The sequence below is a fragment of the Hippocampus zosterae genome, chromosome 4 (genome assembly GCF_025434085.1).
Source record: "Hippocampus zosterae strain Florida chromosome 4, ASM2543408v3, whole genome shotgun sequence".
Taxonomy (NCBI): Eukaryota; Metazoa; Chordata; class Actinopteri; order Syngnathiformes; family Syngnathidae; genus Hippocampus; species Hippocampus zosterae.
Window position 1 is genome coordinate 28,012,692 of NC_067454.1, and position 24,934 is coordinate 28,037,625.

The following is a 24,934-nucleotide window of genomic DNA, read 5'->3' on the forward strand; positions in this document are numbered from 1 at the left end:
ATCCATTGGCTTTTGTCCGTGAAACTGTACAATCAGCACATGGGAGAGGTAGATCCTATAGATCAAAGTGTGTCCATGTATCCCAAAACAAACAGCAGTGTTTTTCCACTTCTTGGACGTGACCACTGTGAATTGCATGCATTGGAAAAGACTGATGTTCTGTATTTCAAGGCACTAGTAAATGGAATTTCGACCCAGACAACAAGACAAGGAAGATAAAGTGTCACACTACCTCCTTTGAAACGCAGAGTAGTGTCTAAGCTCACCCCTGAGATAAAGTTTGCTTCTGGAGACCACCGGCCCCAACTCCAGATGCCATGACTGCCTGTTCATGAAAAACAAAATTCATCCACATGCAGTGTTTTGCGGCTTTGTGCCCTGGGTGCTTTGCCAATTTCCATACAAGACAACCTTTTTCTCCTGAAGACACACTGTATTGCTGCACCAAAGTACATTTGAAAGAACGAAAGTGTGTCAGCAGTAGCTTGATACATAGGGCTATTCATTATGATGGTTGGAGTTATTTAGTGTATTATCTGTGCTTCGGGCGGCCCGTTAGCCCAGTGGTTAGCACGTCTGCTTCACAGTGCAGAGGTACCGGGTTCGATTCCAGCTCCGGCCTCCCTGTGTGGAGTTTGCATGTTCTCCCCGGGCCTGCGTGGGTTTTCTCCGGGTGTTCGGATTTCCTACCACATTCCAAAAACATGCGTGACAGGCTGATCGAATACTCTAAATTGTCCCTAGGTGTGAGTGTGAGCGTGGATGGTTGTTCATCTCTGTGTGGCCTGCGATTCCGGGTGTCCCCCACCTACTGCCCGGAGTCAGCTGGGATAGGCTCCAGCACCCCACGCGACCCTAGTGAGGATCAAACGGTTCGGAAGATGAATGAATATCTGTGCTTCAAAAAAGTTGTTTTTTCATTGGAAAAAAATGTTTTTGCATTACATTGAACAGTTTTGAAATATGTGGCCAGCTTCAATGTAAACAAGTCCAGCCCTGATCAATGTAGGCGGAAACCGGGCAGACACATCAATATATTGATTAATTACTGGAGATCGATTGTGACACCCCAAATTGGTATTGACTACCCCTGATTAAAATGATTGTAGAATATGTGCAACCACAAATAGTCCCTTGATTGATTTTTCAAATCCATTTTTGATCCATTTTTTTCACCACTTATCCTCATTAGCTGACTTTAGGCGAGAGGCAGGGTACAACCTTTGCAAGCATTAGAGCAAATTTCTACACAGCGGATGCGAAAGTGTTCTGCTTCAGTTAATAAATAACACATTCAAAAGTGTGACCTGTTTGTTTCAAGCATGCCGCATAACTCTGGGTTAAAAAAATAACTACCCAACTATTGATGTAAGCATTCAGGCAGTACATCTTAGCTCAGTTCAGCTTCGCATGTTATCAGGTTGCAAGGTGCATGAACCGGTTAAGGAGTAATATAATGTCCTCTGCAGTTCTCGAAGCCCAGCTCTTTATGCATTGTGTCCGTGTTCCCAGGTAAAGTCCAGTTTATTCACATGGGTGAAGAGGTGGATGGGGTGGATATGAGAGCGGAGGTTGGCCTTCTGAGTCGTAACATCCTCGTCCGTGGTGAGATGGAGCCCAGCTGTTACGGAAATGAAGCCTGCAAATTCTTTGACTTTGACACTTTTGGAGGACATTTGAAGGTATGCTATTCTTATTAACTGAACATGTAAGTATTAAATATATAAAGGTATTTTATCATTGTATTTTTATTTTGTCACTACGTCCTTTTTACCCGCATTGATGTCCAACTTGAACCATATCTCAGCTTCATTTTTAGTTTCATTTAGTTTGTTGTATAAAATAGTGTGATGGGGAGGGGGGGGGGTGATTTTGATGAAACATGAGGAAACTATTCATTTTCCCATGTACCGGTATCTTCTTTCTTTAAACTTCAATCATGTAATCCAGTGATCCCCAACCTATTTTGCACCACCGACCGGTTCAAACAATCAAATGCTTTTCGCGGACCGGCTTATCTTGCTTCGTCCACTCCAAGACGCTTTGCAGAAACCGCCACTCAAGCAACAGTGAGGCAATTCTCTCGTCGAAATAGCTTCATCTTGTGAAGAAAACATCAAGTCATGGCTGATCAACAGCTGTGCGTTTAGCTGCGTGTTCGGTCAATGTTCATTTCTTGTTTCTTCTATTTTACGTCTTACGTCTTCAACTTGGAAACCAAAGTAGGGTAGGAAAACCCGGACTCTGATTGGCTGCTGTCACATACATTTCCGGCACCATGTCTAATTGCTCGCTGATGGACACAGATCGCAGTTGATCACCATCATATCACAATTCTTGATCATATAATCGCCAAGTCCCATTTATATTCACCTTTGGTAGGGAATCGACAGAGTGGGGGGTATTTTGGAGTGGATGTACTGTAGTTTGTAACGCCCTTGTTTGTGTTTAAAGGACAACACTGTTGCTGATGCTCTTCAGCTGTTTTTTTTTCTCACCAGTGGTAATAGAATGCACATTCGTTCAGGGGCTGCTATTGGCCACAGCTCACACCCAGTCACCCACCGCAATCATTTTATCAATACTCATTAATGGTTTATGGATAAACAATTAGTTCATAAACAATCACATGTGTCCCGTGACAGATATCTCTCATAGAAAACATAATCAAAAATCAAAGCTGTGCATGCAGTCTCGAATAAGAAATCCAGTGAAGACACTGAGATAAAGGGAAGGTCATGAGGACACAGGAGAGGAGTGCCTTCAAGTCTCGGTCCCAAGGGTGAACAATCATATCCTATTAGACGATTCCATTACATTTCATCCTGTCAGTTATTGCTCATGCACGGTGTGCATGCAGCACTTTTGGTAAGACAAAACACACATACATACACACAAATTGGAAAGCCCAACAAAATTTGGTCGAGTGAAGCCCTTGAGAATAAAAGACCACTTTTGACATTTCTGCTTTTACCATCTCCAAACCTCCCATCTCTCCAAATGTCTGCACATTTGTTCTATTTTTCTAAAAAGCTGTGATCCATCAAGTGGTGTTTTTTCTGACTACATTGGTCCAGTTGTTTTAGTCAGTTTTCTTTGATTGTCTGTCAAAGCTCTTGTAGCTGTCTTCATCCTATCCCTCAAATTCTCCCCATTTGCTCTCTTTTCCACTCCCTACTTCTTTCCTCAGAAACTCATTACACCTCCTCAACTTTGCTCAAAAGTCTTTGTAGCAATCTTCATCCATTTTATTGTAAGACTGACTGACTGATTCTCTCTGCTGTCATTAGGTAGAGCGGGGTTTCAAGGCTGTACATATATCTGGTGTGGAGCTCCAACACATGGGCCAGCAAACAATGGGACACTACCCGGTCCACTTCCATATGAACGGGGAAGTGGATGAGAGGGGAGGTTACAACCCACCTACCTATGTCAGTGATTTGTCTATCCACCACTCATTCTCTCGCTGTGTCACCATCCACAGCTCCAATGGACTTCTGGTGAGTTCAGATCTTGTATCGAAACAGAAAAGTGTGCAACAAAATACACATACAACAAAAAATCATTCCTGAACAGAAAATATATATATTCATAGTGCTCTGTTTTGCATAATTCCTTTTTGGAAAAGCCCACTGAGCCAGTTTGAATCTGGCTATAAAGGCTTCCGTTCAATTTGAAATGTCTCATTCCTATTTAAAGAAGTACAACCTCACTCACTCTTGAAGTAGTTCACATTGAAGCACTTTATGACTCTCATTCTCATAACAGTTGGTCTAATACATTAAGCACAATTTCTTTATTAAAAGGGATGTGAAAAGGACCATAAATCACATCAAATTGCATCGCAAAAATGTCTTTCAAACTATCAGACTAAAACAATGTCATTGTGAAGCAATGGTTTGTGATTGGTCAACTGCCAAGGGAATGGACAACCATACAAACGACAAAAAAAATTGAGAAAAAAACTTTTTATTCAGAAGACAAGTGAATGAGATACAATTAATACAGAGGAAATGGAGGGGTAGGGGGGAAAGCAAAGCTGTCATCACACAAAACTAATATGACAATAGTAAAACAAGCAAAAGGCAATGGATGGAGCCACAGGGGAAGCAAGGTGCAGGTAATGTACTGGTGGAGCAACACAAGATGGAAAACGAGATCCCCAGAAAACACAGAAGTACAGAGAAAAAACTTTAACTGCTTTAATGCCAAAATTTAAAAATCCGTTTGCATAAACCCTATCATCTAGTACCAATTTGACCATCCAATTGTATCCAATCCAATCCAAAATGTACAAATATAAATATATATTGTGTTTTTTTAACTAACAAATAATAAAGGGCTTCAAGCATCTCCTCAGTCAGTGTCACTGTGGAAATGATTCCAGTATGATAAATCACCACGAGATAGCAGGAGTGGCTTTGATCACATCATGGTCCACCCACAGTGCAAGTGGGTGTTGAGTGTGGTACGGCGATCATTCTTCGCGAGGTGGCGTGCGGAAGCAGTGTTGTAGTGAGAACATGGATGTATACTGACAGCGACCAACAGAGCTTTTTCAAATCAAAAAAAGATGCCGAAGTTCCATCGTCATCCTTGACGAACACACGTACACAAGCACGCACGGAGGCACACAAGCATACAAACACACACACAAAAGTTCCACGTTCATGAAAACTTCATGCATCGGGCATGCATCAGTGCAGTGTTTATCTTGCAATAAACTGTTATTTTCTAATTAAAGTGACCTTGTTTGGATACTTGGGGTATCACAAATGGAAAAAATAAAATAGCATCCAAGTGAAAGTTCTGCTTAAAATGCATTCTTTCACTTTTTTCTTTCAACATTTTTTATAAATTGTCTCGTGAACAAATATTTTCAAGAAACTTCCCAATGTTCAACTGCTGTTTATGAAAGAATGGGAAAAGGAAGAAATGTACTTTTTTCCCGATGAAAGAAGTAAAAATAAAAGAATAATAATATGAAGAAAGACCTATTTCTTTGAATCTTAAAGAAGCTTAAAATTGGTCCTAAAACACACAGGGAGCCGACACAGCGACTTGAAAATTTGTGGAATATGCTTTCTCTTTCTGGTTTTTGTTAGCACATGTACTGCTGAATTCTGTAAAAGTTGAAGAGTAGAAATTGTTTTCTTTGGAAGACCAGAAAGGAGAGCATTACAATAATCAGTCCAGCGTGAAATAAAAGCACGCATAAGGTTCTTTGTGTTTTCACGAGAGCGAAACCGGCAGACTCTGGCTATATTCTTTAAATGTTGGTAAAAAAAGTGGTCAGCCGCCTCCTCTCATGGGTGACGTCAAGCTGTATGTCAAGAGCAAGCGTGACATTGACTCCTTGATTCGCATCATAAGGATGGACAGCAGTTGCATTGGAATGTTATTTGGAATAGATGAATGTGGCCAAATGATGTGCAGGTGAAGGAAGATCATAGCTGAAGGGATTGAAGGACTTGAATGCAGCATAACAGATGTACAGGGGAGCTACCAATACCTCGGAATCCCACAGCCAAATAGCAACCATGATGAGACCACTTGAAGGGCGGCCACGGTCAAATACCTAACGGGGGGTGCAGCAGATCCTGAATAGTCAGCTGAACGGCAAGAATAAGATCCAAGCCATAACACCGACACCCTGTCACTAATTAGATGACCCGGTGGCATAATACCCTGACCACTGGAGGAGATGCAGGCCACTTCTGTCAAGACAAGAAAGCTCTTTACGATTCACATCGAGTTCCACCCCAAGACAAGAATCCTGAAACTTTACATAAAGCGGAAAGCGGAGGGCCCTGAACTAGTGAGTGTCATGGTCTCCCTATGGAGGAGGAAACAACAGGCCTCCAAGAATACATCAAGATGATGGGTCCCAGGAACAACCTGTTTAGTGAATGACTCAGGCAACAGAAGCCCAGTAAGGAGATGGAGCTTCATGAAAGACAAGCCCTTGCATGGCATGTACCACTGATAAATTGAACTGACTGGAAAAGGCTGGACTGTGAGACAACACAGAGGTGTGAATCATGGTAGCACAAGCACGTGTGTGTGTGTGTGTGTGTGTGTCTTTTTTTTAACTGACTGACTTCTGTTAGTACTGTAAAAGCAAACATTTTTTTCTCAGTATTTTCAAGATGTTTTAGGAACATTGAACCAGCTGTTCACACAGAATCTGAGCATCAATACATGCTTTTGCAAAACAAAACAGTAAGAACAACACATTATGACTGAATGATTTTGGAAAATCAATTATTTCTTCTCAAAGTTGTGATCAGTTATTTTGGAGGAAGGATACATTTTCAACTTGCTGGATGGGGACCCTCAGGGACACCCCTGCACTAAATTTGAGACAAATAAAACGGGCATGATGTGAAAGACAGTTTATTCATCAAACCCAATTACATGTGAAAGCACTTGTGTTCTTGTTGTCTGAAACTAATTTGAGTAAAACTATATTTTGTCCTTTGCAGGTAAAAGACGTGGTGGGCTATGACTCGCTGGGCCATTGTTTCTTTACAGAGGATGGTCCTGAGGAGAGAAACACATTTGATCACTGTCTGGGCCTCCTGGTCCGAGCGGGCACTCTACTGCCCTCAGACAGAGACAGTAAAATGTGTCGTGACATCACTGATGGAGCATACCCAGGATATATCGCCAACCCACGGCAAGACTGCAGGTAAGTGTGGTTAGTCCATTAAGAGGGTACAACAAGATTATTATCTCTGCTACTGTGTGACTTGTGTGCCTCAGAATCATTTGGTACTGACAAGAATAGTGCCAAAATGAATGCAGACTAACCAAACACTGGTGAACAGCAGCTGAAAAAGAATGTGAACTCATCACATGCAGCTGTTAACGGAGCTATTGTTTATTTAATTAATTCTTTGACATTATCAAGGCTCTACTTGTGTGATATGACATCTTCCAATTCAGGTTTTATTTTTATAGATTTCTTTGAAGTGTCATAACACAGTACTGCCTTTATTGTCCATAAAGGGCAAAAAAATCCCAAAGAACTAATAAAAACTATATATGTATGGATAGCACAGATGCCCCTGAACATTTTGAGTGTTTGAAAAAAAGAAGAATGTTTTTATAACACAAAATACATCATTAAAAAAATTTTAAAATGCGTAACTTAAGGCCTTTTTAAATATGAACACACAAGGGTTACGTGTTATAGCGCTGCAAATCTGTTGTCTCCAGTAATGCTGATTCTTTGTTCGTTCTTATTGCGTTTCTTTGACAAAATGCAAATGTCAAGTGGTCAGAATCTGTTCGGAGTAAAAACGGGCGCATGTTCATTTTGTGCCAGGGCAAGTACGGTTCACCGTGGTTGCGAATTTGGTAGACTGCACTACTACTCTGGGCACCGACTCTATTATTATTCACAAAGTAACGAGCAGGGTGGAATTCTTAACAACATCAGTGAGTGTTAGCAATCTTTTTATTAACCACATGAACAAAAACATCCAATTACACAATCATTCATAAATACTGAATTCATTATTTCTCTCCCGCCACTTTCCTCCTTTGAATGCCTTGCCTGTCAAATATCCGGACCCATCCCCACGATTATTGCCACAGTGCACCGCTCCCCCAAACCCCACCGCGACTTTTTAAATGAAGTGTCTACTGTCCTCACCCATCTCTCCTCTCTGTCACCAAATGTAATAATCCTGGGAGATTTTAATATACATATGGACAACATTGCTCTTCCTCTCACCATTGACTTCACTTCTTCAATTAACAGTTTTGGTTTTGATCAATTTGTAGATTTTCCCACACACATCAAAGGTCACACCCTGGATCTGATCTGCTGCTCTGGTATTTCCCCCTCCAACTGTACTGCTGATGAACTTCCAATAACGGACCACTTCCTTATCTCATTCAACATTACACTCCAGCTCTCAACTGCCAAATCACCCATTGTTTACCGTAATATTAAACACATTAACATTGACTCTCTCACTGCATGGCTGACCACCCTGACTCCGGACATTGACTCCACTCCTGATGATTTGGTTTTCCGATATAACTCTGGTCTCACCAGCATCCTCAATATGCTCGCCCCTGTCAAGTCCCGCTCTGTCCTTTTTACTCGGTCTGCCCCTTGGTTCACCCCTCATCTACGTTCCTTGAAATCCCAAACCCGGCAGCTTGAGAGACTTTATAGGAAAACCGGCCTCACTGCTCACAAGGACATCTATGCAGCTCAACTATCCCTCTAAAAGGATTCCATCTCTCAAGCAAAATCACATTACTACTCCGGACTCATCTGCTCCAATGCTGGAAATACTAAGACTCTCTTTTCCCTTTGGAACAGAATCACTCAACCTCCTGACTCCCTACCGCCTCACTTTTACTCTCGTGACACCTGCAACGCACTTCTCCTCTTTTTCAATGAAAAAATCAACAGAATCCACCAGCATCTGGGCTCCTCTGTACCTTTCCCCTCATCTGACCCTCTCACCCCTTGCAAACTGTTCTCTTCTTTTGAACTCCCCCATCTCTCATTAATTTCAGACCTCATCATTAAATCCAAGACTTCCTCCTGTCAGCTCGATCCCCTCCCCACAGTTCTGGTCAAATCCTGCCCTACCCTCTCTGCTTCCCTTCATCTCAGCCATTATCCATTCCTCTCTGTCGACTGGAATTGTTCCTGTGCTCTTCAAAACTGCAGCTGTCACCCCAATCCTGAAAAAACCTGGTTCAGATCCCAATGACTTCAATAACCTACGCTCCATTTCCCATCTTCCCTTCATCTCGAAAATTCTGGAGAAAACTGTCGCCTCTCAGCTCCACTCCCACCTCACCGACAATAGTCTTTATGAACAATTCCAGTCCGGCTTCCGTCCCCATCACAGTACTGAAACAGCCCTCATAAAAATCACAAACGATCTTCTCATGGCAGCAGACTCTGGCCTTATCTCATCCTCCTTGACCTGAGTGCAGCCTTCGACACAATCTCTTACCCCATCCTCCTTCTGGTGTTCCTCTCAGAAATCAGATCTTGGTTCACCCACAATTTCCTCAAGCTAAACAGCAATAAAATTGAACTCCCACTCGTCGGTACCAAATCCACTCTAAACAAAGCCGACAGTTTCTCCCTCACAATTGATAATGCCACTATATCTCCTTCCCCCCAGGTGAAGAGTCTGGGTGTCATCCTTGACAGTTCACTATCCTTTCACTCCCACATCAATAACAGTTATCCGGTCCGCTCATTTCCACCTTCGCAATAAAAACCACCTCCGTCCGTCACTCACTCCGCACACCACCGCTATCCTTGTTCACAGTCTCGTCACTTCCCGTACTGACTACTGCAACTCACTCCTCTTCGGTGTCCATCAAAAATTACTCCATAAACTTCAACTTGTTCAGAATTCAGCAGCCCGTATCATCACGAGAACCCCCTCCTTCCATCATATCACCCCCATCCTCCGACAGCTCCACTGGCTTCCTGTCAAACTTAGGATCAACTTCAAAATACTTCTCTATACATTCAAAGCCATCCATAACCTTGCGCCCCCCTATCTGTCAGATCTTCTTCAAATCTCCATTCCCTCTCGCTCACTCAAGTCCTCATCCTCCCTCCACCTTTTTCTACCCTCTGCCCGTCTCAGTACAATGGGGTGCAGAGCCTTCAGTCGCTCTGCCCCCAAACTCTGGAACTCACTTCCTCCCAACATTCGTAATATTGACTCTCTTTCCTTATTCAAAACCCAGCTCAAAACCCACCTATTCAGGCTTGACTACCCGCCTAAAATCTTTTTTTATTTATTATTTTATCTGTGTTTTACTATTGGTCTCGGCTGTACAGTGTCCTTGAGTGTTGTGAAAGGGTGCTTACAAATGTGATGTATTATTATTATTATATTAGATGGACACTGGTTGGGACTGTGGGAGACGGGGTTAGCACATCCCCCCTCCCAGTACAGAGGTCAAAGGTTCGATTCCAGGCTCCTGCCTTCCTATGAAGTGTTTGTATGTTCAGCCCGTGGGTTTTTTTTCTGGATACTGCAAAAACAAGCATTGGGCACTCCAAATTGTCCCTACGTGTGATTTTGAGTGTGAATGGTTGTTTGCCTATGTGTGCCTTGTGATTGGCTGCGGGCAGTTCAGGTTGCACCCTGTCTATTGCCCGAAGACCCCTGGGATAGGCGACAACACTCCACGGGACCCTCTGGAGCAGACATGTCCAGCCTGGAGGGCCACTGTCCTGCCTGGTTTCCAGCCCTCCTGCTTGCAACACACCTTATTCAGATGATCACCTCATTAGCCAGCTCTGAAGCAGCATTAGAACGTTCCTGATTATTTGAATCAGGTGTGTTGCTCCTGGGAGAGCTGGAAAACAGGCAGGACAGAGGCTCTTGAGGACCGACTTTGGACACCCCTGCTCTAGTGTCCTGCATGTTTTCCAAGTCTCCCTGCTACAACACACCTGATTCAAATGAACAGGTTTCTGCAGAGCTTGCTGACGATCTAAACCCCTGCTCTAAAGGATAAGTGCTTCGGATAATGGACGGACAGATGGACATCTCTATTGTGCAACCTGTTAAACCTCTATAAAACTGTGAATAAACAGCAGGAACTTCAAAACCGCTGTTATCTCTGGGAACATACAGTGATCCCTCGCTATTTTGCGGTTCGTTTATCGCGGCTTCGGTGCATCGCAGATTTTTTCAAACATTCATCAAAAAAATATATATATAAATAAAATCAATGAATGAAAAAAAAAATATATATACAGTATATATATATATTTTTTTTTGGGAAGTCCGCAAACATTCCGAGAAGAAGTGAAAGTCTGAAAAACAACAGTGAGTCACATAGAGCAACATATACAGTACATGTGGGTTGGGTTACTCTTTGATCTTTAATCAGTGTCTGCTAGTGAGTGTGTGCGTGTGTGTGTGTGTGTGTGTGTGTGTGTGTGTGTGTGTGTGCGTGCGAGTGTCTGTGTGTGTGTGTGTGTGTGTTTGTGTGTGTGTGTGTGTGTGTGTGTGTGTGTGTGCGTGCATCCGTGCGTGCGAGTGTGTGTGTGGCTGAGAGAGAAAGAGAGAGAGAGAGGACTAGTGTATGTGTGTGTGTGTGTGTGTGTGTGCGTGTGTGTGTGTGTGTGCGTGTGCGCGCGCGCGCACGCACGTGCACAAGGAAGAGTATGATGTGACTCCTTGCGGTAACTCAGTACAAAAAATTGGCTCTTCGTCTCTGACTGGTTGGCACCCCTGCATTAAATGCTCAACCATAAATATAATATTGTGCAATTATAACTGAACCAGAATTCAAAAGGCAATGAAAAAAGCTGGATATTTGCTAACAATGGTGTGCTTTTTTTCTCTGGATACGTTAACTGTCAGAAAGTCCTGGAATTTAAAGCTTTAAAATGCATCACTGAATGTAAAGTATCTTAAATGTATTATTATTATTATTAATCCAGGTCACATGACTTTATCTTGTCAAACCACCTCTGCCTTAAACCGTAGAGCAAAAGCAAAGACTTTGGATTGATAATGGCGCTGGAATTCACTTAAAACAGAGTCATTCACCTTCCTCCCTATTAAAATACAAAAAAGGGTTTATACTTTCTGATATTTTCTGAGGCTGGGTTGGTGTACGGCGGCCCGGTAGCCCAGTGGTTAGCACGTCGGCTTCACAGTGCAGAGGTACCGGGTTCGATTCCAGCTCTGGCCTCCCTGTGTGGAGTTTGCATGTTCTCCCCGGGCTTGCGTGGGTTTTCTCCGGGTGCTCCGGTTTCCTCCCACATTCCAAAAACATGCGTGGCAGGCTGATTGAACACTCTAAATTGTCCCTAGGTGTGAGTGTGAGTGCGAATGGTTGTTCGTTTCTGTGTGCCCTGCGATTGGCTGGCAACCGATTCAGGGTGTCCCCCGCCTACTGCCCGAAGACAGCTGGGATAGGCTCCAGCACCCCCCGCGACCCTAGTGAGGATCAAGCGGCTCGGAAGATGAATGAATGAATGGGTTGGTGTACTTCCTTCTGTTTGACTGCATTTCCTCTCCTCTTCCATCCCAGTATATCCGTTTATGCATAAATTACGCCATATCTTAATCAGATTCTTCATCACATTTGACCTCATCATTGTATTTAGTAATGATTATCCGATCCCAGTCCATTAATGTGGGTCAGAAATTCCCACAGAAAAAGATGTCCGTTGTATCTTCTCTTTTGTGTGACGCTGTTTTTTTCTTGCTTGTTGAATTCCAATGCTTCGATGAGAAGCATTGGTGGTACTCAAAAAAAGAAACACAGCAAGCGAGCAACTCTGCATAGAAATTTTCATGAAAAGAAAAAAAAATAATGTGTAAGTGTTGAGACCATATGCAGATGGACTATATGATCATGTGAGCAGAACATCTTCAACGGTCAGTTATATCGCATGACAAGTTTGTACATTTTTTTACAAATAAGACCTTGATGTGTTTCTGACTGTACTGGACAACATAGACCGATTGTTTTTCTACGGTTTGGCGCAATATTCCCTCGAAGCTTTGCACAAGAGTAATTGCGCTCTGCTCTCACCCTCTCAGCACAGGTGGTGATGCTGGCATGCCCCACGCAGATATCTTACATTTCTACACTCATTCCTTAGTTTAAAACAATCAATAGGACACCACACCATTCCCACTTCCCTTACAGTTTCCGTCCTGCAGCCAAGGGTGCGCACTTAGTTGTTCTATTATAGTTTGTAGCATACATTGACACACAGGGACTTACTCACCACTGACGAGAGGCTGCTGCTACATTCAGGAAGTCTAAAAATGGGCATATTTTACAAGGCCTTTACATGATGCTCTTTCGCATGTTTCAAAGGTCAGGTGACTAGAAATGTTTGCGTTTTATTATATTGCATGTTTTCGATTATATGAGTGGTTAAGGTAGGACCATATTTATACACTGGGGTTTTCCCATACAGATGGTGGACTACTCGGGCTGGAAAACCATCACCAAAGTCACTGCTCACTGTGTCACGTCCCGAGCTTGTCAGCAGGGGGCAGGCTTCCTGCTTGCCGCCTGCACACCTGCCACCCATTTATAATAATAATATATCACATTTGTAAGCGCCTTTCATAACACTCAAGGATAGGCTTTATTTGGGCGCTCTGGCAGTCGACTCACTGCCAGAGTATTCCACGCCGTGCCATTACGCTCACCGATTCCTTCTCGATTTAATCATTGCCTTAAAGCCTAGTGGCTGTTATTGCGTGCCTTCTTACCCTCGCGTATAAGATTATATCGTTCACCAAAATATTCGCCTTGCTATTTTTTCCGCAAGCGTTTTCTGTTGTCTCCTTATTTATTCCTGGTCCTTATTTTGACCAGCGCCTTCTGTTGTTCGCCTGACGGGTATTTTGTGTTTTGCATTATTATTTTGTATTGTATTTTTTCTCTGTCTGGTATTTCGGGGATCCACTTCCAGTTATTGTTGTGCACGAAGCGATCATTCTGTCGCTTCGGGTGCAACGTGACAGAATACTCCGGCCACCATGAATCCCGCAGACGTAGAAAAAATTTTGTCCGCTCTGTCCCGTCAAGAGCAACAGATGAGTCAGCAGGGCCAAGCCATTACGGAACTCCGCGGCGCGGTTTCCATGCTGGCTCATCGGTTCGATAATTTTGAACCCCGTATGATACGGTTGGAGGAACGGAGAATACCTCCCCCCGTGGTTCATCATACCACCACTGAGGCACCCGTTTCCTCCCCCACACTGATTAGGGAACCGTCGCTTCCACACACCCCACGTTACAGGGGTGAGCACGGGCAGTGTGGCCACTTTCTCCATCAGTGCTCGCTCATCTTCGACCAGCAACCTTCCGTCTATGCCAGGGGTGCCCATTAGGTAGATCGTGATCTACCGGTAGATCTAAGACAGGTCCCAAGTAGATCTGAAGAGTGTTGAGGAGAAAAAAAACAAACAACCATTTGTGTGTCTTTGTACATGTTCGTAACATATTTTCTTGTAATCAGAGCTGTTGCGCTCGATCTTTTATCGTCTTTCTTCTCATTCAGAGTTTGCTTCGTGTACAATTCACCGAAGGCATGAGCAAAAAATAGGAATCTAGGAGGGCCCAGGGAAGCACTTTAAAACGGTACGTGTGAGTTACGATAGTTAACAGGCTGCAGAAGTGCGTCACATGCCTCAGTTTCAGGCTGTTTCTCATCATGGCTTGTGTGTGTGTGTGTGCGCGCGCGCGCGCACGTCAGTAAGGGTAGATCCCGTGAGGTTAGTTGATCGAAAAGTAGATCTTCGATCCGAAAAGTTTGGGGACCCCTAGTCTATGCTAATGAGCCGCGAAGGTTGCATATATAATGAGCCTATTGACAGGTCCGGCGGCGTCATGGGCTATGGCGACGAGCGACGCAAAGTCGAGCCTCCGGTCCTCTTTCCACAACTTCGTAATGGCGTTTCGCCGGGTGTTCCACCATCCCGTATGGAGCAGAGAGGCTGAAGGCGGGTTACTTGAACTCCACCAGGGGAGGCGATCGGTAGCGGACTACTCGATCGAGTTCCGGATTTTGGCCGCCCAGAGTGGCTACGATGACCGGGCGCTGTGTGGACTGTTTCGTCGCGGGTTAAACACCCAGCTCAAGGATGAACTGGCGACCCGCGACAACAGTGCCGACCTGGAAGAGTTAATCGAGCTCGCCCTTCTGATGGACAACCGCCTGTGAGAGAGAAACCGGGAGCGTGGAGGTAATTGGTTACCGTTCCGGCATGCCACGTACCGCGGGGAATCCCGTGGGGCGCTTTGGGCAGCAGGGCCCGGAGATCACCGGGATGTGGCCACCGCGGAGGAACCGATGCAGCTGGGTGGCGAAAGCTCTGGATCGGAGGGGAGAAGGCGCCATTTCAACGATCGGGCTCGGTCTGACAGCAGCCTACAAGGACCTCATGCTACTCCCAGCCGTCCGGAACCTCAGCCATCTTCGTTCTCCGAGTACTGTGAGTCACGACCCCGCGTAGAGCCTCCCGAGCCTCGGCGAGTCGACTCCCGGCCGGGGCACCCCAAGAGACTGGAACTCGAGGGGGAGATATATGGGGGGTCCCGGTCGCGACGGGTTAGGGTCCTGATAGACTCGGGGGCTGATAATTGTTTTATTGACACCGACCTCGCCTCTGACTTAGGTTGTTTTATCGAGGAGTTGGCTGAGAAGAAGCGGGTACATGATCTCGATGGCCGCCTCCTGGCGGTTGTAACACAAAGAACAGAACCACTAAAACTCCAAGTATCCGGAAACCATGTCGAGCATCGCTGGTTTTATTTAATGCGGTCTCGAGCCGCTCCGGTTATTCTCGGTTTGCCCTGGCTCAAGACTCACAACCCCGTTATTTCCTGGGAGCGCCCGGCAATAGAGCGTTGGAGCCGGTACTGTTACGAGCATTGTTTACGATCAGCCGTAGGGGAGCGCGAATGTGCCGGTGACGACTCCCCGGAAACAATCTGCCTTGACGGAGTGCCAAATTGCTATCATGACCTACGACAAGTATTCAGCAAGGATCGCGCACGCTCGTTGCCCCCGCACCGCCCATACGACTGCGCCATAGACCTGCAGGTGGGCGCTCCGTTGCCGAATTAACAGCTTTATCAGGTGTCTCAACCAGAACGAGAGGCACTAACGGAGTACATAAATAGCTCGCTCACTGAAGGTCTAATTTACCGTCGCGATCACCGTTAGGGGCGGGATTCTTCTTTGTGGGGAAGAAGGACAAGTCGCTGCGACCATATGTGGATTATCATGGGCTAAATGACATCACAATCAAAAATAAGTATCCGCTGCCGTTGTTGGACTCCGCCTTCGCTCCTTTACAATCAGCCACCATTTTTTCAAAGTTAGATTTACGCAGTGCTTACCATTTGGTCCGCATTTGGGAAGGAGACAAATGGAAGACTGCTTTTAAGACCCTGATGGGTCATTTCGAATATTTAGTCATGCCCTCCGGGCTGACTAATGCTCCCTCTGTATTCCAAAGTCTGATCAACGACGTGTTAAGGGACATGCTGAACATCTTCTGTTTCGTTTATCTTGACGATATTTTAATTTTCTCCCGGTCGTTACAAGAACATAAGCAACACGTCAGACTGGTTTTACAGCGTTTATTGGAAAATAGGCTCTTCGTCAAGGCAGAGAAATGTGAATTTCACATACACGTCATCTCTTTTCTGGGGTTTATTATAGAGCAGACCCCAACAAGACGAAGGCGGTGACGAACTGGCCGACACCGGCAAACCGGAAGGAGTTACAGCGCTTCTTGGGGTTCGCTAATTTCTACCGTTGTTTTATTCGTAATTACAGCCAAAAGGCGCACCCTGTTCATGTCCCGTGTATGGAAGCGGTTCTGCCGGTCCCTCGGGGCCACGGCCAGTCTGACCTCGGGATATCACCCACAGTCCAATGGACAAGCCGAACGTGCCAACCAGGATCTGGGGGCGGCCCTCCGCTGTGTGTGTCTCCACCGTCCCTCCTCCTGGGCCGACCACTTACCTTGGGTGGAGTATGCACACAACACCCTCGTCAACACCCTCGTCAGCCACTGGTAGGTCCCCCTTTATGTCGGCCTACGGGTACCAACCACCGCTGTTCCCGTCCCAGGAGGGACAAATGGAGGTCCCATCTGTGCAGCACCACCTCAAGCGAGCCCACCACGTGTGGAGGGAGGCCTGAGCTGCACTGTCCCGCACAGCGACCCGGAACCGGCAGGTCGCGGACCGTCGTCTGCGCCCGGCACCTACCTACGTAGTGGGACAGGAGGTGTGGCTGGCGACGAGGGACCTTCGCCTGGCCGGCACATCCGCGAAATTGGGGCCCCGATTCACCGGGCCGTTCGTGGTCGAATCCATCATCAGCCCCATTGCGGTCAAGCTCCGGTTGCCGGCCGCCATGAAGGTTCACCCCATGTTCCACGTCTCCCTGCTCAAACCGGTGACAACCAGTCCCTTGGCTCCTTCTCCTACTCCGCCCCCTCCTCCGCGGGTCGTCGATGGTGACCCGGTGTACACGGTACGTGCCATCCTGGACTCTCGGCGCAGGGGAAAAGGGTTCCAGTATCTGGTCGACTGGGAGGGCTATGGGCCGGAGGATCAGCAATGGGTCCCCCGCTCCTGGATCCTTGATCCGTCCCTTCTTCACGACTTCCACGCTGCTCATCCGTCCAAACAGGGTAGGCCGCCGGGAGGCATCCGTTGAGGGGGTGGTACTGTCACGTCCCGAGTTTGTCAGCCGGGGGCAGGCTTCCTGCTTGCCGCCTGCACACCTGCCACCCATTTGTGGATAATTACACAGGCTTTATTTGGGCGCTCTGGCAGTCGACTCACTGTCGGAGTATTCCACGCCGTGCCATTACGCTCGCCGATTCCTTCTCGATTTAATCATTGCCTTAAAGCCTAGTGGCTGTTATTGCGTGCCTCTTACCCTCGCGTATAAGATTATATCGTTCACCAAAATATTCGCCTTGCTATTTTTTCCGCAAGCGTTTTCTGTTGTCTCCTTATTTATTCCTGGTCCTTATTTTGACCAGCGCCTTCTGTTGTTCGCCTGACAGGTATTTTGTGTTTTGTATCTTTTTTTCTCTGACAAACATTTTTTCTGTGTCTGCTATTTCAGGGATCCACTTCCAGTTATTGTTGTGCACGAAGCGATCATTCTGTCGCTTCAGGTGCAACGTGACACACTGGGTCATTGGGTAAATTGATCACCTCTCTAATAAAAAAGAAAACTAGTAATGTTTCATGTTTAGCATCTTTCTAAAAATGCCTTAAATATGATACTTTTGCTCTTTTAAGAAAGTGTTTATAGTTAAGGGTGGATGGACTATTGCCTCGCTTCACTCTTCCTTTCCTCATCGTGTCCCTGACCAAAGCCACGGCAATTACAAATGTATACTGTGTACAACCCAACATTAGCCATGGCTCCTACAGTGGGAGCGTGGCTTAGCACACAGGTGTCAAACTCAAGTCCCGGGGCCAGATCCACCCCGCCACATCATTTAATGTGGCCCGTGAAAGCAAATCATTTGTTTAAGCTTCCATGATCTTTAATAAACTCTGTACCGGAATGTCAAATTGCCATGTGTAATTAATAACGTTGAGATTTTACAAAAACTATTGATACCATGTTGAATAGTTGAATGAATTGAATGAAATTCATTCAATGAAAAGTTAAATGAATAGTTGACTGATTTTAAAACTAGTACTGTACTCCATATTTTTTGTGTGTGTGTGTGTACAAGTACCATATTTTCACAACCATTCGGCGCACCGTATTGTTGGGCGCAGTCTCAGTAAGGGGTGGTATTTCTGTTTTTGACACATACACAAAACGCACTCTATTATTGGCCGCAGCCAGGCATGGTAAAACATACGCCAGCTTAAACATACGGCATCCATGCACGCACGCTAAAAACACGTTTTTAAAAAGGCAACGGAAGCAAAACTGAGTTCGGTTGTACTTTATTTAACCATTTTACAATGTACTCACGTTTTTCTCTTCACCTCTTACACGCTCACCCTTCACTCACTGGCGACTGGTACCTGCTAGGGGCGTGCCTTTAGCGTCCTTTTACACGCCCACCCTTCACTCATTGGCGGACATCCGCATGCCTGTCGTAACTCACTCCGCCTTTTCTCTATATAAACAGCGTGTCGGCCAGAGGTGCTCTCAGTCAGCCTTTAGAACTCGGCACTAGTGATGGGTCCATGAGGCCTCATGAGGCATGTCGATACACTGACACACTGTGCTGATACTGTGTCACTGACCACTGCCACCTGCTGGACCTTCAAGATCCCTGCAGCCAACCCACTTAACAGACTGAACTGACTGATAAATTGTTTTGTATATTGAACATATAAAATATACAATTCGGTAATAAATTGGCAAAAGGTGAAGGTAAGACATAAAAAAAGGAAAAGAAAATAGTCATCATCACAAATATGTGTTCAAAGGAGTAGAAAGAAGCAAAAAACCTACCCCGAGTCCTACCCCTTCTTATATATGAATTGATCATTTTTCTAAATAGGAAAGAAAGTCTAAATATCAACAAATGCTTTTACCCTTATGTATGCTGTACTAATACATTTTTACAACGTTAGGTTTGTATATACAGTACATACTCTTTAGAGCACATGTATATGTCGATTTTCTCATATTCATAATGGATGCTACATTTCATTAATATATTAAATAATCTCATCAATGTATTTCTGATGTATTGCTATATTTCATGAGTGTATCGAATTTATCAGCTTAATTCTGATTTGTGTAGTTGTCTTGTACTACTCTCGAATTCATTTTTAATCTCAGCAAGAGAGTTCCTCATTTTACTGGTCCGTTTCAGAATCATTCCACAGATTTACACCTATTACAGATACATTCCTTTGTGTGATGTTCGTTCGTGTTTTGGATTTTTTTTGTATAGATTAGTACCCCCTAAATTATGACAACTTTCTCGAATTTTAAAAAGCTTCTGGATCTTTTGGCAAAGGTTATTATTGTGTGCTTTGTACATTAATTGGGCGATTTTGAAGTCAATCAGGTCATGAGATTTCATTATTTAATTTGATAAACAGTGGATTTGTGGGTTCCGTCTATTTGGAGCCAGTGATTGTTCCGATTGCTTTGTATTGTAGTTTTAAAACCGTGTTTTACTGGCATTTCCCCATATTCCCACACAATAGGTCAAATATGGAAGTAATAAAAGTATAAGGTGTACAAGGATCTCTTATTCAGCACATCCTTAGTTTTTGGGAGGATCCCTATGGTTTGGGATATTTTTCTTTTATTATCTATTATGTAGCTGCCAGCACGGTTTTGCATCTACAACTGTTCCAAGACATTTTCATAAGGTCATTCATCGATTTGATGATGAAGTGTATACAATATCATTCACATCCATGCATTCATTTTGCAACATTCAATGTGTTCAAATAATGTGAAGATCATTTGAATGAGGATGCTTGTGGGCTTTTATTTCACAAATTTTTATTGAGAAAAATAAGATGCTCTAATGTTTTAAACTTCAGCCTGTTGCGTCTTTTACAAGCGATTTCTCCTGCTGTGGAGAACACACGCTCACAAGGGACGGATGAGGCTGGCGTACAAAGGAACTCCTTTGCGAGGTGGGAGAGGTTTGGGAAAGAAGTGTGTTGGTCCTTCCAGTACAGCTGCTTCCTGGAACCTTGATTGTCAAACATGGAGTGGAGAGTCAACCAATAATAATTACTGATTGTCAATTAAATCATCAACATAGCAACCGTGAAAAGATGAGTGAACGTTTGTATACCTGGCGTAATACTGGGTGTATCGCGAACTTCATTCTCATGCTTGGCCCGATAATGCCTCAGCATGGTGGAGGTGCTTCTGTTGGTGTATGACAATTCGACTTGGCAAATTCAACATTTCACCTGTAATGAAATGTGAATAAGAAGTAACTAAGAGTTACCTTGAAATGTATTCGGATTAGAATGGTACACCACATGTCAATAATCTGAGAGGCACTCGGCGAGTGCCTCTCGCCGAGAGGCTCTCGGCGACAGAAGGCGATTTGAATAAATAAATAAATAATACCTTATTCTCCAGGACATCAAAATGGTCCCACACGGCGGATGATTTGCGTCTCTGCTCCATAATCGGCAAGGAAGGCAAGGCACGAACACGAAGTCTTCACTGACACAAACTTCGACAAGCGAGCGTGAGTGAGGTCTGGCTTGTTTCGGCAGGTGGCATTGTGTCGCCAAACCCACTTCCTTATAAACACTGTGCGGCGGGCTTTTGCTGCGTCAACGCCCTCTGCACTGAGTCGACGCCCCCTGGACTAAGTGGCGCAGCCTGTACTGTGCCAAGCAGCCGATGCGGTCTAAACTGCACCGGTGCAGTTCACGTGTCAATTAGCAGCCTGGACTGTGTCAACGCAGCCGATGTGTCAATTAGCAGCCTGGACTGTGTCAACACAGTCGATGTGTCAATTAGCAGCCTGGACTGTGTCAGCGCAGCCGGTGTGTCAATTAGAAGCCTGGACTGTGTCAACGCAGCCGGTGTGTCAATTAGAAGCCTGGACTGTGTCAATGCAGTTCACGTGACGTAATGAAGCAGCACATGCATCGACACGTGGTTTGCTCTGTGAGCCCGGCGCATGTGTCAATGCATCGGTGTGGCTGGACCCATCACTACTCGGCACATACACTAGACCAGGGGTGCCCAAACTTTTCGGATTGAAGATCTACTTTTCGATCAACTAACCTCACGGGATCTACCCTTAACGACGTGCGCGCGCACACACACACACACACACACACACACACACACACACACATACACACACATACACACACGCCATGATAAGAAACAGCCTGAAACTGAGGCATGCGACGCAGCCTGTTAACTATCGTAGCTCACAAGTACCATTTTAAAGTGCTTCCCTGGACCCTCCTAGATTCCTATTCTTTGTCCGTGCCCTCTGTGAATTGTACACGAAGCAAACTCTGAATGAGAAGAATGATGATAGAGCGCAACAGCTCTGATCACAAGCTGCAATTGCAGACTGCTGAGCGCTAACAACTTCTGGTGACGTAATCAGGCGCCACCGTAAATTCAAGATTTACCTGCTTTATTTTATTTTTTTAATATTTATTTTGTGAAAATGAGACTGATAGGATGATTAGGGTGCAGCGTACATGAACACAAAAAAATATGTCACGAACATGTACAAAGACACACAAATGGTTGTTTGTTTTTTTTTCTCCTCGACACTCTTCAGATCTACTTGGGACCTGTCTTAGATCTACCGGTAGATCAGGATCTACCTAATGGGCACCCCTGCACTAGACGCTCCGCATTATAAGGCGTCCTGTCCATTTTGGAGAAAATTTAAGATTTTTAATGGCGCCTTATAGTCGTGAAAATACAGTAATTATACGATGTGTTGATTTAGCATTTTTTGGTTATAGTCATAATGGCCGTCCAAGGGAAGATATTAACTCCAAGGTATCGCGTGATAAAAATGAGTTTGACACACCTCGCTTAGGATGTTAGAAAGTTGCCAAACATGAAACGTTATTGGTTTTCTCTTTGATTAGAGAGGTGATCAACTTACCTGATGACCTAGTGAGAGCAGTGACTTTGACGGTGCTTTCCCAAACCCGGTGGCCCACCATCTGCATTAGAAAATCCCAGTTACATATGTTTACCCGTGATTTTCTGGAGAGCTGTTAATTTTTTTTCTTTTTAACCTTTGTCACGAATCAGAGTTCAATAATCTGACCAAGAAAACTATAAGCGCAACATGGTTTAGGTGCGGCAGCTGGAAAACTGCAATGAGAGTATCTGTATGTGCGTGAGAAAATGACTTATACACCATTTGGTCATGCCTTCTGTCACAACAGTCTCTGTTAGGCTGATTCTGTTGTGTCGTTGCATGTCTTAAAAAAATAATTAAAATCAAATTATAGGCATAAATTGGAGCCAAAAGAGGGATGATTTTTTTTTCGAGATTACTTTCATAATGTTCTACAGCTTGGCCATGCACACAGTTTTGATGAATGACAAAAAGTGTTGCTTTTTTTTTTAACTGCAAAAGTCAACTTTCTATTAGAATATGCCTTTCGATCATCATTGTGACATTGTTTATTCAAAATGTTAATGAAAACTCTTTCCACACCTACCAGGCGAAAGGCTTCTTTGCAGCTGAATCAATTCTTCACTCAAGCTGGTGTGGCCTTTACTCTTGTTTTTTGTGAGACTGGCTGTTATTAGTCTGACTAAAGATCTATTTTTTACAAATTTACATCCTTCATCTCTGTCAGGCTGTCTGCCATGTCTTCTTGAAAGGATACTTGGCTTGGATTTTTCCTCTCCCCCTCTTTTTAAGGCAGAAACATTAATGTAGCAACTTATTTTGACAGGTACCAGGTCAGATAAGGACAACTGATCTTGCAAAACTAAGCTCAAATTTTCACGTGATGAATACAAACTTTTTTTCTCATTGCTCTTCCCCACTATCTTATACTCTTGTTATGTAGTGCAACTTCAACATTCTGGATTGCCAACCCAAACAACAACCTTATCAACTGTGCTGCTGCAGGCTCAGAGGTGAGTTTCTATTTTCAATTTTAGCCATTCCAACCACTTCTTTTCCCATTCCCAGCTTCTATAGATTAATAACTGCACACACATATTAACTCTTGAGTCAAGCAGACAGCAGAAACACTGCCAAACATTCAATGTGATAGTCCAGGGGTCGGAAAACATTTTTGACTAAGAGCCATGATAGCAAAGTAGTTGGAAATGTATGTGTGTGTGTATATATATACAAAATTCCACGTCTCACCCCCCGACCCCTCGGGTAGTGTCCGTCCCTCATTCAGCTCGGGTCCTCTACCAGAGACCAGGAAGCTTGAGGGTTCTGCGCAGTATCCTTGCTGTTCCCAGCACTGCACATTTCTGGACTGAGATGTCCGATGTTGTTCCCGGGATCTGTTGCAACCACTCATCTAGTTTGGGGGTCACTGCCCCAAGTGCTCCGACCACCACAGGCACGACTGTCACCTTTACCTTCCAGGCTTTCTCCAGCTCCTCTTTGAGCCCATGGTATTTCTTGAGTTTTTCGTGTTCGTTCTTTCTGATGTTTCCATCATTTGAGACCGCTACATCCACTACAACGGCTTTCCTCTGCCCTTCATCTATGATCACGATATCTGGTTGGTTCGCCATTACCATCTTGTCAGTCTGGATCTGGAAGTCCCACAGGATCTTCGCTCGGTCATTCTCCACCACCTTCGGAGGTGTTTCCCATTTTGACCATGTGGTTTCCAGTCCATACTCCGCACAGATGTTTCGGTAGACAATGCCAGCCACCTGGTTATGGCGTTCCATGTTGGCTTTCCCTGCCAGCATCTTACACCCTGCAGTTATGTGTTGGATCGTCTCAGGTGCCTCTTTACACAACCTACACCTTGGGTCTTGTCTGGTGTGGTATATCTGGGCCTCAATGGCTCTGGTGCTCAGGGCCTGCTCCTGAGCAGCCAGGATGAGTGCCTCTGTGCTGTCCTTCAGGCCAGCCCTCTCTAGCCACTGATAGGACTTCTTGAGATTGGCCACTTAAGTTATGGTCCGGTGGGACATCCCGTGTAGGGGCTTATCCTCCCATGATGGCCCCTCTTCCAGTGCCTCAACTTCTGTTCCCCATTGTCTGAGAAATTTTCTGAGTATGTCATCCGTTGGAGCCTTCTCCTTGATGTATTCATGGAGCTTGGATGTTTCATCCTGGACAGTGGCTCTCACACTCACTTGTCCCCAGCCTCCTTCCTTTCGGCTTGCGTACAGTCTCAGCGTGCCGGATTTGGGACGGAACCCCCCCTGCATGGTTAGGAGATTTCAGGTCTTAACATCCGTGGTCTGAATCTCTTCATTTGGCCACCTTATTATTCCTGCAGGGTATCTGATCACTGGCAGGGCTTAGCTGTTTATTTCCCGGGTCTTATTCTTGCCATTGAGCTGGCTTCTTAGGACTTGCCTCACCCGCTGGAGCTATTTGGCCGTAGCCGCCTTCCTTGTTGCCAGTTCGAGGTTGCCATTGGCTTGTGGTATACCGAGGTACTTGTACCTGTCCACAATGTCTGCTATTGTTCCTTCAGGGAGTGAGACCCCTTCAGTGCGGATTACCTTTCCTCTTAGTCACCATCCGACTACATTTCTCAAACTCGAATGACATCCCAATATATATATATATATATATATATATATATAGGTAAAGGTATAAATTAACTTTATTTGTGTGTTCGATTCATAATTAATGTCAGCCATAGATAGAAACACTGATCATTTTAATTATATCTCACATTTAATATCAACATTGGTTTAACACCGTCACACAAATATCAGTATGCAACACTTTATTTCTAC

The 24,934-nt window shown here is 44.8% G+C and overlaps 2 protein-coding genes across 2 annotated transcripts in view; one reads left to right on the forward strand and one right to left on the reverse strand.

Moving 5' to 3' along the window:
- Positions 1-24,934, forward strand: part of cemip (cell migration inducing hyaluronidase 1) — a 162,005-nt gene that overhangs the window by 99,181 nt on the left and 37,890 nt on the right. The window contains exons 12-15 of the mRNA XM_052063842.1: positions 1,513-1,682; positions 3,291-3,500; positions 6,486-6,691; positions 23,053-23,122. Coding sequence (XP_051919802.1) covers positions 1,513-1,682; positions 3,291-3,500; positions 6,486-6,691; positions 23,053-23,122 — 656 coding nt within the window. The remainder of the gene's footprint in view (positions 1-1,512; positions 1,683-3,290; positions 3,501-6,485; positions 6,692-23,052; positions 23,123-24,934) is intronic.
- Positions 23,764-24,934, reverse strand: part of mex3b (mex-3 RNA binding family member B) — a 286,203-nt gene continuing 285,032 nt past the window's right edge. The window contains exon 3 of the mRNA XM_052063960.1: positions 23,764-23,806. The gene's annotated coding sequence lies outside the window, so the exon portion shown is untranslated. The remainder of the gene's footprint in view (positions 23,807-24,934) is intronic.